General features: G+C 37.0%; 3 protein-coding genes across 4 annotated transcripts in view; 2 read left to right on the top strand and 1 right to left on the bottom strand.

The window, feature by feature from the left end:
• LOC127975808 (feline leukemia virus subgroup C receptor-related protein 2-like) overlaps positions 1–3326 on the top strand; it is a 41826-nt gene extending 38500 nt beyond the window's left edge. The window contains exon 10 of the mRNA XM_052579796.1: positions 400–3326. Within this exon, the coding sequence (XP_052435756.1) occupies positions 400–453 (54 nt within the window). The 3' untranslated portion in view covers positions 454–3326. The remainder of the gene's footprint in view (positions 1–399) is intronic.
• Positions 3327–3807: 481 nt separating this feature from the next.
• Positions 3808–6601, bottom strand: erg28 (ergosterol biosynthesis 28 homolog). Its single transcript, XM_052579824.1, has 5 exons — positions 6447–6601; positions 5708–5847; positions 5221–5311; positions 5016–5134; positions 3808–4343 (listed from the first exon to the last, which is right to left on the bottom strand). Exons 2-5 carry the CDS (start codon positions 5838–5840, stop codon positions 4255–4257), a joined length of 432 nt encoding a protein of 143 aa, XP_052435784.1. The 5' UTR covers positions 5841–5847; positions 6447–6601; the 3' UTR covers positions 3808–4254.
• Positions 6602–7346: 745 nt separating this feature from the next.
• ttll5 (tubulin tyrosine ligase-like family, member 5) overlaps positions 7347–19089 on the top strand; it is a 103297-nt gene continuing 91554 nt past the window's right edge. The window contains exons 1-9 of one of the 2 annotated variants that reach the window (XM_052579784.1): positions 7347–7535; positions 8641–8782; positions 10839–10945; positions 11362–11444; positions 11855–11961; positions 15763–15893; positions 16020–16102; positions 16965–17034; positions 17121–17205. In XM_052579784.1, the coding sequence (XP_052435744.1) occupies positions 8724–8782; positions 10839–10945; positions 11362–11444; positions 11855–11961; positions 15763–15893; positions 16020–16102; positions 16965–17034; positions 17121–17205 (725 nt within the window). In that variant the 5' untranslated portion in view covers positions 7347–7535; positions 8641–8723. The remainder of the gene's footprint in view (positions 7536–8640; positions 8783–10838; positions 10946–11361; positions 11445–11854; positions 11962–15762; positions 15894–16019; positions 16103–16964; positions 17035–17120; positions 17206–19089) is intronic. The other variant, XM_052579783.1, reaches the window with a different exon arrangement.

Below are 19089 nucleotides of genomic sequence, written 5' to 3'. Positions count from 1 at the left end.
TACTCTCTACTCAAAAATCTGCACAAAATGTGGTTGAACATTGAGTTCATATACACACAGTATATCAAATCTCAAAATATAGACTATATCATTGGCCAGGTCTAAAATGATAACTTTGACTATAAGGCATGACAATTTTAAGATATTATGAGCTGGTAAAAAAAAAAAAAAAAAAAAAAAGGACTTGTGAAAGGCACTTTACAAATACATTTGACTTTACTATTTATATCTGTTATGTTTTTTGGTTTCTTTGTACAATTGTAGATTTCTACAGTCAGTTTCTCTCTGCATTAAGTGCATTTTTTTATGTTAATGTCAAAATTATTATAGTCCCTTTCTGAGGAACACTAGTGAATGTGAATGGATGCTTGATTTCTCTTGTTTGTTTCTTCTGTTCAGGACTCATCCGTACATCCTCAAGATGGAAAATCATTAAAAGAGATGAAGATGTAAAGGTGGAAACCACTGGAATCACACTCTCAAAGAGCATCACAACTCCATGTGAACCATCTTTACACAGACCAGATCTGAACAATAACAGCTCACTTTACAAACCTGATTCCAAAAAAGTTGGGACACTATACAAATTGTGAATAAAAACAGAATTCAATGATGTGGAAGTTTCAAATTTCAATATGTTATTCAGAATACGACATAGATGACATATCAAATGTTTAAACTGAGAAAAATTTTCATTATAAGGGAAATAAGTTGATTTTAAACTTCATGGGATCAACACATCTCAGAAAAGTTGGGACAAGGCTATGTTTACCACTGTGTGGCATCCCCTCTTCTCTTTATAACAGTCTGCAAACGTCTGGGGACTGAGGACACAAGTTGCTCAAGTTTAGGAATAGGAATGTTGTCCCATTCTTGTCTAATACAGTCTTCTAGTTGCTCAAATGTCTTGGGTCTTCTTTGTCACATCTTCCTCTTTATGATTTGCCAAATGTTTTCTATGGGTGAAAGATCTGGACTGCAGGCTGGTCATTTCAGTACCAGGAACCTTCTTCTACACAGCCATGATGTTGTAATTGATGCAGTATGTGGTCTGGTATTGTCATGTTGGAAAAGGTAAGGTCTTCCCTGAAAGAGACGACGTCTGGATGGGAGCATATATTGTTCTAGAACTTGGATTTACCTTTCAGCATTGATGGTGCCTTTCCAGATGTGTAAGCTGCCCATGCCACACTCACTCATGCAAACCCCACACCATCAGAGATGCAGGCTTCTGAACTGAGAGCTGATAACAACATTGTCCTCTTTAGTCTGGATGACATGGCATCCAAGTTTTCATAAAAGAACTTCAAATTTTGATTCGTCTGACCACAGAACAGTTTTAAATGAGCCTTGACCCAGAGAAAACACCTGCGCTTCTGGATCATGTTTAGATATGGCTTCTTTTTTTTGACCTATAGAGTTTTAGCCGGCACCGGAGAATGGCACAGTGGATTGTGTTCACCGACAGTGTTTTCTGGAAGTATTCCTGAGTCCATGTTGTGATTTCCATTACAGTATCATTCCTGTATGTGATGTAGTGCCGTCTAAGCACCAGAAGATCACAGGTATCCAATATGGTTTTCTGGCCTTGACCCTTACACACAGAGATTGTTCCAGATTCTCTGAATCTTTGGATGATATTATGCACTGTAGATGATGATCACTTCAAACTCTTTAAAAGTTTTCTCTGAGTAACTCCTTTCTGATATTGCTCCACTATTTTTCGCTGCAGCATTGGGGGAACTGGTGATCCTCTGCCCATCTTGACTTCTGAGACACTGTCACTCTGAGAGGCTCTTTTTATACCCAATCATGTTCCCAGTTGACTTAACAAGTTGCAAATTGGTCCTCCAGCTGTTCCTTATATGTGCATTTAACTTTTCCGGCCTCTTATTGCTACCTGTCCCAACTTTTTTGGAATGTGTAGCTCTCATTAAATCTAAAATGAGCCAATTTTTGGCATGACATTTCAAAATGTCGCACTTTCAACATTTGATGTTATCTATATTGTGAATAAAATATAAGTTTATGAGATTTGTAAATTATTCCATTCCTTTTTTAACTCACAATTTGTACAGTGTCCCAACTTTTTTGGAATCGGGTTTGTACATATTCAAGCACAACCGAAAGTATGTTTTCTAACTTTATCCTGCTGTTGTTCCTTCAGTATTTAAACGAACAATAGTTAATGCTCATTGCCGAGCTCCCACAACATAACCTTCAGTGGGAATCATTCATGAAACAAAAGCACAAAATATTGCAGGCCATTGCATTCAATTCACACAAATATGGATTTATGAAAAATTCCCATGAACTGCTTGTGTTGCATGTTGTAATGTGAATTTTTCACACCTTATGTGTATCATGATGATTGCACGATGGTTTGTTAGAGCTGACCTAAACTAAATGTTTTTAGCAGTACACGTACTAATCTAATATAATTTAGTAAACAACTCTAGATCTGATTCAGGAGATCTGTGTTCAGGTGAGCTGGACCAGAGTCCTGCACTGAAACCATCAACGCAATACATGATGCTTTAAATGTATGATCGCCTTGTGTTAAATGGAGATGTGTGATGATACTCTCATCTTATTTAATGCAATACTAACACCACGGTGCAGAACACTTATTTTGTGAGCATCTGTGATGGTTTCTGTGTGTTGTAGTGTGTAGTGTTATGTGTGATTGATGACACTGAAGGAAATCTGAGATGGTCTCTTGCTCATGATGGACTGCTGATTCCAAAAACTATCTGTTTTGCTGAAGGAAAGAAGAAGTGAAGAAGTCTCACATTATTACAACTTTTAGTTCAATTCTCAGCTTATTTCATGTGTATGTGATTATTTGATGCCTAATCCTGATTTTAAGGTCAGAATTATGGACAGAAGAAAATGCAAACACAAGTTTTTTACTGAATCTTTAGAACATTACAGACTTTGCAGGAAAAAAGAAAATATTCATAAATGTGTTTACGTGAAGTTTAAGAGGTTAAATGGAGAGTTTGAACATGTTTTTCCACTCCTTTGCAGACTCCAATTTGAAAGATAGATTTAACTTTTTTATCCTTTATTTAGCAAATACTAAGTGTGTGGAAGTAGTCCTGTGTACTGTCTGTTATTGTTTGTATAGAAACATTTTGTATATAATCTAGGAACTCTTGGTGTTGTAAATTAAATCTGATATTCAGTAATAAAGTGATAACTAGTTGCTTAACTGCAAAAGAGTGATTTAAACTATTCCACGTGTTTATAGAGAAACCTCTGAGACATGTCAAAACAGAGATATGACCAGAAATAAACATTCATGAACAGCACTTATTAAAACCCTTTTGGCTTGACATTCATTATTTCCATCACTGCACCATCCTTCAAAAACAGTAGTGCCCAAACTTTTCAATACAAAGGCTCAGAAATCAACATTGATTGATATTTAAAAAATGTAAATACTAGTGCTGTCAAACTATTAAAATCAAAACCAAAATAAACATTTTTGTTTAAATATGTGTACTGTGCATATGCATCTTGTATATATAAATATGCACACATGCATGGATATATATATATATATATATATATATATATATATATATATATATATATATGTATTTTTTTACAAGTTTATTTTATTTGATAATTTATACAAATATAAATATATAAATATAAAGATTTTTTTTTTTATATATGGTGTATGTATGTGTCTTTATATATATATATATATATATATATATATATATATATATATATATATATATATATATATATATATATATATATATATACATAATTAATATACAAGGTACAAGCATATATTATGTAAACAAAAACTTTATTTTGGATGTGATTTTAATCGTTTAACAACAGCAGCAAATACACAAAAACAAAACATCAATATATGCATCAATATATATTTTTTTATTTTTACCAAAAATCAATTATATTGTTTCTGCACTACAATTTAGCAACAAAACAAGAAGTTAAAACAAAAATATCAATTAGAAAGGAAGATATTCTTGGATGGCAGGCTTTAGTGGATCTGGCTCGTACATCTCAGCTAAAAACAACACAAAAGTACCGACACTGTGACTGCTTTCAGACAATTAAACTTCAAATATCCATATAAAATAATTATTGGTTGAATATTACACAGATTCTAAAGCAGTGAACATGTAGTTTGGGCCTCATATGTTTTACTATGAGGACAAGCATGTAAACCAGTGAGCCATCAGAAAACACTGTTCCCATCACAAGCGTCCCTCAGTTCCTCTTCTTCTGACGAGCTCCCACTGCTTCCTGAGGCTCAGACATACACTGGAAGCCAACTAACATGCCCACGATAGAGAAACCTACAAACACAAACGCTGATCAATCCAACAACACCACTGATGAGACAGACTTGTTCCACTTCATTTATCTCAAATGTGGAGCATGTATCAATAAGTTCAAAAAGTTTGCAATAACTGATTCTTTTAATTTTTCAAAAGAAGCCTTTTCTGCTCATCAAGGCTGCATTTATTTGATCAAAAATACAGTTTATTTGTGAAATATTATTGCAATTTAAAACAGCTGTTTTCTTTATGAATCTCTGTTAAAGTGTAATGTATTTCTGTGATGCACAGCTGTATTCGTTCCTCTAGTCTTCAGTGTCACATGATCTTCAGAAATCAGAATAATATGATGATTTACTGCTCAAGAAACATTTCTGATTATTATCAATGTTGAACACAGTTCTTTTTGTTGAAAATGTGATGCATTTTATTTTTCAGGATTCACAGATGAATAGAAAGTTCAAAAGAACAGCATTTATTAGAAACAGAAATCTCTTCCAACGTTATAAATGTCTTTACAGTCACTTCTGTGAAAAGTTTGAATGGTAGTGCATCATGGTTTCCAAAACATGACACCGTATTTTTAACTCTGATAATAATACGAAATATTTCTTGAGCAGTGTTATTAGTGTAATTTAATGTTCACTCGTCACTTAATAGACGTTACAGAAATAGGAGTAGATCACTCACTGGCTACAATCAGAGGTGCCATGACTCCAATGGTCAGAGGAGCGGTTTTATAGATAAACGCTTCGGACAGGAAGTGACCGAGCGCCAGAACAAATGTCCACAGGGTGATATGATAAAGCCTGGAATAAGGGCGAGAAAGAGACATCAGCTTCATCCCAGCAGAGTTCAGTCCACACACATACACACACACACACAGGATCCTCACGTTCTGTTCTGAATGTCTATGGCACAGGCACAGCGGATGATGGAGGACAGGAGGGTCCATATGCCAAAGGTTCTCGCCTGAAGACCGTTCACTAGAGAGGAACACATCAGGACATTTAACATCTAAAATGACTTCACTCTGGCTCAAAACGTGTACAACTGATAATATTCTTTAACTATCTGCTTATATTGATGTTTGTTACACTCAAATGTACAAATGTATCAGTAAAAACGATGGTGTTGAGACGATGGTGTAGGTATTCTAATACATGTGCTTGTGCCTAAATATAGAGAGAAAATAAACTCCATTGTCTTCATTTGTAAGTCACTTTGGATAAAAACATCTGCTAAAATGTGAATGTAAATACTTTCTGTGTTCATAGACAGTATACGGAGTAAATAACAGTAATGCTTATCTGTTAAGTGATGATGGTAGTTAATGAGTCAGTAAAGAATAAAGGTGATGTTGATGAAGCGCAGGTCTTGACCATAATCAGGAGTTCCTGTGTAGAGCTTCTGGGACAAGAAGCTGTGATCTCTGAAGCTCTGCACTGTGTTTCCCACCGCGATCACAGACACCATGAGCAGCCAGCTCCTCAGCACATTCAGGAAGCGACTCATCCTTCACCTGAGGAGATCAACACCTGAGATCAGCTCGTAGTACTCTGAGATACACCATACTGAAGGACTGTGATGGGCAAAGAACATGGTACTCTGGTTCTTCTGGATCATCAGTACACGTCTGGCCCACAAAACCAGACATAAGGGTCTTTTTGTTTTTAAATGAGATTTATACACCATCTAAAAGCTGAATACATAAGCTATACATTAATGTATGGATTATTTGTTAGGATAGGACAAAATTTGGCCTAGATACAATGACCGATATTTGAACATCTAGAATCTGAGGATGCAATAAAATAAAATAAAAATATTAAAATCGCCTTTAAAATTGTTCAAAATAATTCTTAGCAATGCTAATCAAAAATAAAGTTAATATATTTACAGTAGGAAATTTACAAAATATCTTCATGGAACATTGTCTTTACGTTATATCCTAATGATTTTTGGCATTAAAGTAAAATCTCTCATTTTGACCAATTCAATGTATCATACCCGGGCTACTTAAAAAAAAATAAATACCCAGGCTACTTATGACTGGATTTGTGCTCCTGAGTCATATGTTATCACATATACGACAGTGTTTATTAGTAACTTAATTCTTACCTTGTGTATCTATTCCAATCCGTTCATGTACTGTGTAACTATGTAGTCGCAAACATCAGCGGCGTGATTGATCTCCGTTTCAAATCGCTTCAAGTTCACAACATTGAACCAAGAACACAACATGCACATGAACGCGGTCCAATCAGAAACTGCGGAAGACGATTGCGTCACGTCGTACCAGCACCCCATAGGATAGTTTGGAGCCAGTCTTTTAAAAGACCGCCCACTTCTAGGAGCTCGGACCAATCGCTGGCCGATAAACATCTGACGATTTGTAAAGGAGTGTCATGTAGTAGCGTTTTAACTCGATTTGTAATTTCAATGAACGACATAATTATACATTTGTTTATTTTATTAGCAAAATACAATATACACGAGAAGAATTGGGCTCAATGTAAATCAAAATTCTCAAGTTTTATAAATGACTTAAAATTACATTTAGCAGACGCTTTTATCCATTTTTTTGACAGTGCAAGGGCAATGGAATGAGGACAATTCAATTACATTTAATTTACAATTAAAAGTAAATCTCTTGGAAAGACAAACAACAACAAAAAAATGTAATGCTTTTTTCTTTTCTTTTCTTCTCCGACAGCTAATGTTAATATATTAATGTGAATATGTAATAGCTTGTTCTTGTGCCATTTGATAATAATAATAAAAAAAATGTGTATTTAGTCTAAGGTCTAAGCTCTAAGCTCTATGGATTTGACATTAGTTGTTAGAGATCAAAAACGTCTTTCAGTTTTTCCGAGTTTTAAAAGAAAAGTCATCGTATTTTATTATGAGTGAGTGACGTAAAAGCGGCTGAATGAAAGGGAGTTTAATACACGCATCGCTGTCAGTCTTGTTACCCGTAATGTTTAATTAAAACATTTCTCCTCTTTTGTAACATATCGCTCGTTACTCCAGAAGTTCAAAAGTGTAACATACTCGACGCATGCGCACTCGGCCGCCGTAATGTTCAGCGCATGCGCACATCGGAAGCTGTCAGCTGGTTGTTATAGTAACAGGCGTCATGAGTTGAGCGCCGGTGTGGTTATGAAGCTAACGGTTAATAATCACACCCAACCTTAAGATCTCAAACAGGTATGTTTCTAATTACATTAGTGTCAAACTCACTGTCTAATGTGCTGTGTTAGACGTTCACACGCTTAACGTTACTCATTATATCGCAATCTGGTTAGCTCGGTTAGCTAACAGCTAACGCTACTGAACTCTCTTCAGTCACACAACTAGCAATAATCACATCTTTGCGATATTATATTTATATTACTACACTGGTAGAAGGTATTTTCAGTCGTAGTAGACTGTGGTAATTGACAAAATATTAGAAGTAGTAATTTATAAAAAGACTAATAAATGTATATTTGTAAACTTGAAATGTATTCAGACACCTTCAACAGTTCTCACATTATCTCAGTTTATTAGTTATAGTTTAGAAAATGGTAATAAAATATGACGAGAACTCAAGAGTTGAACTGTGTCAGAACAGATTAATCTTGATAATATCAGATAACTGATAGAAAGGTTTCTTTTGGATTCGGTTGCTATTCAATTTATGAACACGATTAGATGATAGCAGTTTATCTCGACTAATTACCAAGCAATGCTTCATTATGATCAGTCTATGGTCGCGTTAGCAATAATACAAAGAAGCACTTCAGCAAAACATGTTCCGGTCAAAGTATCTGAATCATTTTTGGTCTCAGGTTTGATCAGTTTTACTGCTAGTCCACCGTATGATGAAGTTTTGTGATTAATATGTCTCTTTATGTAACTTTATCTTGCTATCCTCGATTACATAAAACAAACTATAGTGTCCTACACTCGCTAGTAAAAAATATCAACAATTATATCTTCTGTCTGAATAATTTTAAACAGTTTAACTGTATATGTAACGTATTATGAAAGACTTATGGTTTAAACTTTGTAATTACATATTTAGTTAACTTATTATTGTTACATTCATTGATTGCTGTCTTTGTAAACTAGCGTCCTTTTATTTATGTTATTTTTATTTTATTCTGCACTACTGATGATTATTGCACAAATGTTGTTTTACTTTATTTTTACTGTTTTTGCATGATTCCTCATCCCACACAGAGCAATGTGAAATGTGTATTGTTTGATATTCATAAATCACAGTAAAGCTGTAATTGTATGACAATTAGAAGATCTCATTGTTTTTCAGATGAGTTAAGTGGATTGGAGATGAGTGCTGTCACCCACACATTGTGCTGACACACACACACACACACACACACACAGACGGAGATGCCAGCCGTGAGAGAACAGAAGGACGAATCCGAGTCATCGTCTGAAGATGAGCCGGAGTAAGTGTCTTTACTAAAGCTGAATGCTTAAGAGTATTGATCATGGAGATTACATTCAGTTAATCAGCAGCAGGACTAGTCACGTTACCATCATTACACACACAACTACAGCAAGCACCAGGCGCTGCATACAGACGGATTTCATGATTTCTCAGAGCTTATCGTGACTAAATATAGACCAGTCAGCTCTTAAATAGCAGCAGCCGCTCCTCAAATAGTCTAGACGTTCTGCACGTCTGTTTTCAGCAGCACAGTGAAGTTTTTAACAGACAGCCATGAATGTTTCACACAGTGACAAACGTGACTGTGGTCTGTGGCGATCCAATACTTTCTTCTATACCAGCTGCTGGCTATCAATCTAATGAGCCACATTCTCAAGACAGTAGTGCTATTAAGAAGATTGCAAAAGATGGGCTGTTTTTCAAAAGCTGTAGATCTTCAAGTGTATTTGTGCAGTGACCAGTGCACTGTAAAAAAGACAGAATTAGTCTAAACTTAATAAAACCTATTTAATAATAGGGGTGCTCCGATCACGATCGGCCGATTGTTAATGCGCATCTCGTCAGTAAAGCCGGTTTTTTAATCAGCGGTTAATTCCATCAGGTGCGTGATTTTACATAGAGCACCTGTTACTACACAGAGCCGTTGTTAATAGAGAAGATGCGCCAATAAACGCTGGAAATTAACGTGATTTGCGCATCTTCTCTATTAACAACAGCTCTGTGTAGTAACAGGTGCTCTATGTGAAATCACGCACCTGATGGAATTAACCGCTGATTAGAGAACCGGCTTTACTGACGAGATGCGCATAACGATCGGCCGATCGTGATCGGAGCACCCCTATTTAATAATATGCATTTTATCATGTGAATTTAATATCAGGATGATTTTTGTAATAGTTTTCAATTGAGCAAAAACTGACAGAATTCATAAACTTGAATTATTTAACAAAATAACAATTAGTATCAAATTGTACAGTTACTGTAAATACTGTAAATCCAGCCTTACTTGAATGCACTAAATAGCTAGTCTCAGCTGCTTGATTGCCTGTATTGTTGCAAAATCTTACTATATTATTGCACAGTTTTAATCGGATCAATGCAACCATAAGGCATTATACAAACATATCATTATGATTTTCTGTAAAGCTGTTTTGAAAGAATGTGAATTGTATAAATAGCTGTATAAATACATTTGACCTAAATTTGACAACTTAACTTTATGTGCATATTATTATTTTTTTAATGCTGTAATTAAAGTGCATCGAATAAAATGCATTTCAAATGAAAAAAAGTGACATTTCAGAATGAGATTTCAACATTTTATGAATGTTAAGTGCTTTTTTGAGGGGAAATGTTCATAAAAAGTGTGCAAATAAAGTGTGCTCTGTGTCTTCGACTGGTTTAGACTGTCACACTATTACATGCACAAGATTGGTCTTGTTATGTCAGGATGTAGCATTATCTGTCTCAGTGAGAAGTCAGTCTTTTATTGAGGTTTGTTCTGCTATATCGTCTCTGGATGATTGGACATGAGCTGATAATGATTACATGCTTGTCTTGCTGTCATGTGTGACGGATGGACGTATATCAGAGTATCATCTTATCTCTGTTCACTTATATCACTTCAGCGTCTCATATTGCTCAGGCTTTTATCAGAGCTGCTCTTTTTCCTGTAAAATATTTGAATCTTTGCATCTCTTTGTCACAGCTGTGTAATACAGTTAGTTGTGCATTGTTTTACTAACTACCACTTGCCTTCAGTGTTGTGTGATGATACCAAAGATGGTTCACTTACATAACTACTAATGGGGAAAAAAAGCAAAAGCTAAATATATTTACATTGTGCAATATAGCAGCTCTAGTAAAAGAAAGTCCTGCCTTCTAAAGAGCCAATCACCAGTTGGCAAAGTCATCGCAGTTAGAAGTGAAATAAATTTGAGTGTAAGAAACTGCACATTAATGAGATGCTGTTTTGACAGTATGTCCGGCGAGAGAACTGACTTTGGTAATATCTCAGTGTCATGTAAATGTAGATCTCTCACGTGTTGTGATAGGAGACTTCCGTGCATTGCCTGGAGTGGCGTCAGCAAGAGGATTCCCGTGCTGCTCTTCTGTGCAGAAGCCATCGTGTCCAAAGATGTGGCCATCCGCTCTGTTGGAGGTACAGACACTGAGAAATCTCGTGTGCTTGATACAGAAGAATTGAGTCAATTCCAGATCAAACTAATTGTGCACAGATTCACTACAGAGAAATCTGATCAGTAATTCCATCAGTACTGTCAAAACCATAAAACACAAACACACACATTCTATTTAATACTTATATTGTTGATATAGACAATGAGATGATAAAGTTTTGACATTATTCTTGTATTGTAATTCTTATCTTATTGTACCCACAACAGATATCAAAATATTGACTTCTTTCTAGTAACAAATGATTGTGTATATATAAATAGCATGTCTTATGTTATTTCATATCTAGAGTTGAATGTTAGCTGCGTGGCATTGTAGTAGGACCTCAGTTCTTGAAGTGCTCATTCTGGGGGGTTTTTCTTCCTTTATTTTTTTAAATAGAAAAATATAATTTGGCCTTCAAGATTGTGCGTACGGAGAGCCGTCTTGTTCGTGGCATCCTGGTCAATCACGGATTCCACGAGGTAGAGCACAGACACTGCTTGAAATACACTGTTTGCTGACAGACTTAATGCAATGGAGGAGTTTCATCTTGTGTATAGAAATTATTATATTGCATTTAATATAGCTTTTTATAAAACCGTAATTCAAGGAAAAAAAAGAGGTTTATAATAACATCTGATAAGACTTATGGTCTTTGCATTGCAAGTACATTGCATTATGGGATTCCACACAGTGCACTAAATTGGCACAGTTCTTTTAGAAACACAAATATCAAGCCTTCAAGCTACAATTCATCTTCTTCAGGATAAGCTGTGATACAGTGGTTAGGCTCAATACAATAATGTAATAGCAATGAAAATAACTGTGAAACAGTTTTGGGACTCTACAGCATCTTTTGAATTTCTGACATTACGAGTGTTTTTATGTTTAGGTGCACCCAAATAGCAATGACTTTAACCTGATGTGGACCGGCTCACACCTGAAGCCATATCTTCTGCGCTCTCTGCAGGATTTCCAGAAAGTCAACCACTTTCCCAGGTGAGTCTGTCCTGCTGTCTGCATAGACAGCTTCCTTCCTTCCCACTTTATCTCCGTGACACAGACAAGAGCACTAGGGCTGGTTAGCTGTTAAATTCGGCATAAGGGGGGTTTTAATATAAACTTTTTTGATATTTAATATCAAAAAATGTAATTGTGTCTTCTCTAATTCGTTGTTGAAATATTTTAAATTGTGGCTGTAATAAGAAACTTTTTTTCCATGGATTTATTCAAACATGCATTAAATGAGACCTCTGTAACAGATAATGTAATATAGTACATCTGTTTAGTTGACACAAGTTTAGGGTCATTGAATACTTTGATTACATAAAACATGATACATTTCAGTAGGGCTGGGCGATTTGGCCAAAAAAATTATTGCGATTAACTTTTTTCATACCAGTCGATATCGTTAATTATCACGATAAATGTCAATTCTTTATTTCTTTTTAGGTTTAAAGGCAGATTTTTGCTGCAAAGTAAAAGTTAAAGGGGGGGGGGGGTGAAATGCTTGTTTTCACTCAATATCCTGTTAATCTTGTAAACATATAGAGTAGTACTGCATCCTTTATAACTCCAAAAAGTCTTTAGTTTTATTATATTCATAAGAGAAAGATAGTCGGTACCGATTTTTCCCGGAAAAACACGACCAGCTGGAGGCGTGACGTGTGGGCGGAGCCAAAGAATCACGAGCACCAGTAGGCTTTTGCGTTGAGAGTGTTTGGAAGCTGTGACATTACCCTGAGGGAAAACCCATCATCCAAAACAAACCATGGCTTACAGTCAGATTCAGCCGTTTATTTATGATCCAGAATCAGATCCAGAGGCTGAAACTGAACTAGAGCAGCAGCAGCAAAGACTCGCTCCGAGCGTGGCTCGAACCCGGTCTCCGGCATGGGAAGCAGACGCACTAACAAGGAGGCAGAGATATTTGAAGCAGTTTTACTCACCGCCTGCGGTTCCAACACACGATCGTGACCCTTTTTCATTGGGATTGCATCATCCTTAAGAAATAAACGATGTTCAAATCCGTCGTCAAACTGGGCCTTGTTTGTAAAACAAGCATCTTCGAAATGCAGGGAACAAACACAAACATTTGCACGACTCCTTTGATGCTCTGTAAAAATAAACTCCGTCCACTGGTCCCTTAATGCTGTTTCTCTTTTGGTAATCTGTGCAGGGTTGTCTTGCCCTGGCAACCAAAAACACACTTCTTTTGTGACATTTGGCGACGCTCTCGCTCTGATCAGTGAAGTCTGTTGTGCTCTCAGTGCTCTGCTATACAGGAGCGCGCGCTCTTCCGGCAGAAGTGCCTCAGGACCCATATAAGGAAATTCCGCTCCATCTAACGTCACACAGAGCCATGCTCGAAAAAAACTTTCAGAAACTTGTGACAAACCGGAAGGAGTATTTTGGGAACAGAAATACTCCTTCAAACGTACAACTTAATTTTTGAAACTTTGTCCATGTCTAGCATGGGAATCCAACTCTTTAACAGTGTAAAAAACTCAGTATGCATGAAATAGCATTTCACCCCCCCCCCCCCTTTAAAGTATTTCCCTTAACAAAATAAATATAGAAATAAAAAATGTATTTCTTAGTTTCTTCGTGTTCTGACAAGTGATATTGTTTAAAATCAAGATACTGTTCTGGGTTTCCTGATAATATTAGTAATAATAATATCACTTTTTTTGTCTTTTAGAAATACACATTTGATAGTAGCTTGAGTAAGGGTGCAGAAGTTAATTTTTGTTATTATCAAAAACAGTAACATCTGTAAAAAATTGTAGCAACCTCAGTTTTATACGGTTAAATTTATATACTTTATATTATATCTTTTTTTTTTTTTTTTTTTTAAGCATTGGTCTCCCATAGCAGCATACATTTAAATCAAACCACACATAAAGCAACTCCATAAAAATATATGGTTTTCTGGAAACCTACTTGTATGAGAACCAGTAGTTTAAAAACATTCAGTATAAATGCACACATGCTGTAGCTCAATCACAAATTAATTAATTTAATTACTCTATCCCTTAATTACATTTCAGTAAGTTGTACTTTCAACACCTTCTGATGTTTATTTGCTGCTGTAAATAGTCTTAAAGTAGAAGAGATGATCAGTTCACGTGCTGCTTGAACATCACATTAAAGAGACACAAAACTATTTTGTAACGAATCAGCTCAAAGGGGGAAATATGAATAATCAATCATAACTAGTTATGAGTAATTATAAATATTTAGATCCGCTGTAAGTATTTACTTGACCTCTCAGCGCAACTGTCTAATTAATGTATCTTAATGTATCAATTAATGAGACTAAGTTTGATACTTGCATGTCTCGTCTGTTTGATAAAGAGTCCTGAAGCACTCTGGGGCTCCAGCTGTCTCTGCTGAAGTGAGTTGATGAGAAAGACAGTTTGAATCAGAGGGTCTTGATGAATGAATAGTCACGGCCGAAGCCTGGCACAAGCTTAGCATGGTTTTGAGAGCTCTTAGCTCAGCATCTTCTCCTGGAGTTCCTGAATCTAGAAGAAGCGCCTGATCTGGTGATCAGTGATCTATATAGGGTCATGATGTCACATCCTCAGGATTCGAGTGAGCCAATGAGGAATGGTGCCTTTTGGAGGGAAGTTTTACAACTTTTTTTCCCCTCAGGCACATGTTTCACATCTGGTCTTTGATTGAATGTTGATGAAGAACTATTAAAGATTCTGGTAACACAAATACCTTCCATAGGTACCAACATATGATATAAATGAACATTTAGACCATTAAAAATGCAGCTGAAAGACACCAAACATGGCATACCTGTGACCTCTGTTAGCAATAGTATGCTATTCTACAATGGTAATTTAAAGGCGTTTGTATCAATACATAAGTGAAAGACTTTAAGAGGAAAAATAATGAAATGGGGAAATTGGGTACATGTTCCTACATTTCTCAAGTGCTTATATCTAGAGGGATCCAGAATTAGGATGGACTGTACGGTACAAGGGTACATTTGTCTGTTTCAAAGTGAATTTAGGGTGAAAACTTTCCTACATTCCTTTGGGTTATAAAGCAATCTTATCTTGATGTGTGTCTTTGTTACCATGTTATCATGGTATCATTTGTTATCATGCCTTTTTTGAGGTCATAGTTGCATTAGATATTATTTGTTAAATATAACAAATAGTTGTGTGTCTGATTGGTGCAAATCCATTTGGTGTTTGGATTTTGTAAAAACAAATGGACAATTTGAAAGTTATTGGATGGTAGATACACTTAAAATAATGTTCAGTGACATTTCACACCTCAGTAGGAAACACCACTGACTGAAGGTCAATTCTTCTCATTTAACAATCCATGTGTCATTTTTCATCAAAATGAAGATAGATTAAAATTAATCATTCTTGTCAGCCGAGTCCTAGACTGCATACACAAATGTTGGATATATCAGCTTTTTCTCATGTAGTTGATGAAAAATGTATTTCACCTGAATGTTGTTGGTGTTCACACGTTCAGTGGTGTGCCGTGTGTATCCCACAATGATAATATGTTACCAGAGTCACACACATTCTCACTCAGCAGCAAGACGTCCACACTTCCAGCTTCCCAGTGGGCGGACAGCATGTGTTCATTGGCAGTTTGAGCCGAGTACATTTTGTTTGGACGCCTGCCTTTCTGAAACAGCGCAATAGATCAAACTGACCATGTGCTGCCGCTGCGGTGTTATTTCAAGGGTTTATGTTCCCCTCGCTATCTCAGATGCTAACCTCATCCTCAGTGCTTACGGTCAACGCTCCCGTCGTTTTCCAGGTCGTTCGAGCTCACGCGGAAAGATCGGCTCTACAAAAACATCCAGAGGATGCAGCAAACCCACGGCTTTCATAACTTCCACATCGTACCCCAGACCTTTGTGCTTCCTGCCGAGTACCAGGAATTCAGCAGTGAGTGGGCACCTCGTCCAGGCAGCACATGTGTTTGACTATTAACAGAAACAACAATTAGAAAAATGTGTCTGCTGCTGCTGCTGGGCTTTAATAACCCTCTCTCTGTCCTCACACAAACCTCAGGCTCCTTCAGCAAAGACAAGGGAGCGTGGATCATCAAACCGGTGGCGTCCTCCAGGGGCAGAGGCATCTACCTGGTCAGCAGTGTAAGTGATCAAGGGAACGTGACGTGATAAACTCACCTGGAGCATGCACTAGTGGCTCTGTTTTAAAGATTGTCTATGTAGACAGCATCTTAAGCACCATAGACATGAAAATCAGTCTGTTTCCCACAGACTGGATAGGGCTTAGTTTGATTAGTAAGGAGAACACACAATTTCCCATGACTGGTTGAACTTCTCCGACAGGAGATGGATCACAGGTTCTCCACTGGCTTTGGCATTTATGCTCATTTGCATGAAGGTAAAGTTTTCTCAGCTTTCTCATAAACAGTGAGAAAGTGTGAGCTGAGGACATGAACTTGACATCGTCTTCGTCCAGATATTGAGTCTGTGACCATGAATATATAGGCCAGAAATTATTAAAATGCCACTGATGCAATATTTGAATGTGAACATTTTTATTCTCTCGTTTCTTTGGTTTACTTGCTTTTAGAAATTGCCAGTACATTTTACAAAATAAGACAAAGAAACTAAAAAGTAACATCAAAATAAATGTGAAAGTAGAACGACTGAAATAGTATTATTATGGGTTAAAAAATAATCCATAAAGCCTTGTAAATCTTTGTTATCCACAAGCGTTACTACACAGTAATAACCAAACAAACTACAAATCCAACATACAGTAACTGAACATTTCCTTTACTAAGAAATACATACATTTTAAATTCTATAATATAGCATTTTAAAGCATGCTTTTCTGATGTTCACATCAGTGTGCCTCTGATACCCCAAAATGCTGTCTAGATAGATACCTGACCTGAATATGAGTCTATATTCCTATCTGAAAGCGTGTTTATCGTGTTTCTGTAATCTGACAGTTTTGTTCGGTGTTTGTTTGGTGTTTCAGCCGAGTCAGATCCCACTGGACGAGAATATTCTGGTGTCTCGCTACATCAGCAATCCTCTACTGATCGACGGTGAGTATACAGCACTAACACCAGCAGATTTAACACAGTCTGCGTAGTGCATGTTTTTAAGTTGAGTTTGTTTTGTACATCTGCAGGTTTTAAGTTTGACGTGCGTCTGTACGTGCTGGTGACCTCATATGACCCTCTCCTGATCTATCTCTATGAGGAAGGCCTGGCCAGGTAGCTCAATTGCTTCATTTTTTTTTGCTGTGAAATGCTTTTTGTTTCAGTGTCACATGATTCTTCAAAATCATTATAATATGTTTTATCTAGATGTGTTTTTATATATGTATTTATTTATTTTTAAACCATGTTCAAAAGCATCAAACGTGATCATCAGAGGAGAATTTTTTTCTTCATCTCTCAATTAGCATTGCATTGCATTATGTTTGGATCATTTCAGTCTCAGCTTACTGAGACGTGTTATTGGAGATATGATATATGATCTGACATATAGATCATTTTGTGTCAGTATCTGCAGTACTGTTGTAAACATCTGATTGATGAACATCACAAGCATCAGTATTTCATCATTTCAATCAGCACCAGCAGCTTCTACATCACCAGAGATATTTCTTTAAGACACTGAAACAGCTCAGGCACTAGATGGCAGCAGAAATGTTTCCAGTAAAGTTGAACCGGCTCATCTAGGCCTCAGACAAAGCTTTCCATTGTCCCTTTTTTTTATAGTTTTTTTTTTTTTTACTTTTAAAGCACCAAGTAAATGTGACGGTTAAAAAAAATCTTTTTCAAGGCAGCAAGTTCCCAGGCTAGCATAACTGTCTTTTTTTACCTGAAGAGGCTTCTTTTTATGATATTTTTACATTAGCCACGAATAGTTGTGGGAAAGGTTTCTGACTGCTCAGCAGCTGTGGACAGTCGTAACCCTGCGTTAAACGCCTGTGAATTCAATCTAGATATACACACGGGTCCTGCTTCTGGCACAGCGAGGAGAGCGTTGTCTCAGACATGTGAGTGAGAAGCTCAAACAGATCCTCTGATTCCTGGATGCCGTGTGGAGTGAAACTGTGTGAAGTGGATGTGCGGTGTATTGTGGGCCGCTGTGTGTAAAACGCTTGGCCTGGCTCTATTAGGCTTGGCGCTGGCGCCGCCTTCACAGAGTGACACACTCTCTTATGAACTGCTGGCGGTACATCCTGGCACTTTTCCCAACTCAACTTTTATCTTGGAGATCCCAGAAGCTTTGAAGGCATTCAGGTGCTCTCTGTGTGCCAGGAAATTCTTCCTCCACATGTGGCGTCCACTCCTCTCAAACCCAGCGGCGGTGTATTCTGGGAATACTGTGAGCTTAAGGACAAATCCATCAGATTATGATTATAAAACTCTGTTTGTGATTATGCAGCATTGCCACCATACCATAATATGGTTCTGAGTAGTTGATGAGGAGAATAAACAGATGAGTTAGTGGACTTAATGCAGAAACATCATATGCAGCATCAGTGTAGAGCGCTGCAGTGATCATGTGTTTTGCAGGCCAAACTGTAAAATAGCATCATCCTGGTTCCAGCAGGAGTATGATTCTGTCACAGTGTCTGGGTTGTGTTCCCTGGGGTTCCACTAGGTGTCCTCCTTTCCCACGGTGTCTGTCACTTTATGAACTGTCTGTTCCCTTATTTGGTCACCTTCCTCCTTGTTTGGGTTAATTGATTATTCCCCACCTGTCTCCAGTTCCCTCATTACCTTCTGTGTATTTATACCCGGTCTGTCTGAGTATGTGTCACGGAGTCCTTGTCTAATGTCTAAATATTATTCATGTCCGTCAGTTCGTGCTCTTGCCTTGTCTTCTTGTTTTGTTTATGTTTGGTTTGGATTTGTTGGATATCGACCCCTGCCTGGACTGTTAACCCCTTTGGATTACCCCTCAATAAATGTCATACCTGCACTTGGTTCTCTCTCCGTGGTTTCCTGTATCACCGATCGTGACAGATTCTTACACTTTTCGTTCATCATATGACTAGTGATTAAATGAGTCTGCCTTTTGTCTAATGACAATTATAACATCTGTACTCCCATTTAGACACTTGTTAGCAATGCTTTCTTCAA

Source organism: Carassius gibelio, chromosome B17, assembly GCF_023724105.1.
Source record: "Carassius gibelio isolate Cgi1373 ecotype wild population from Czech Republic chromosome B17, carGib1.2-hapl.c, whole genome shotgun sequence".
In the NCBI taxonomy this organism is placed as follows: domain Eukaryota; kingdom Metazoa; phylum Chordata; class Actinopteri; order Cypriniformes; family Cyprinidae; genus Carassius; species Carassius gibelio.
Note: the sequence above shows the minus strand (reverse complement) of the source record. Positions and strands in the feature narration are given on the sequence as shown.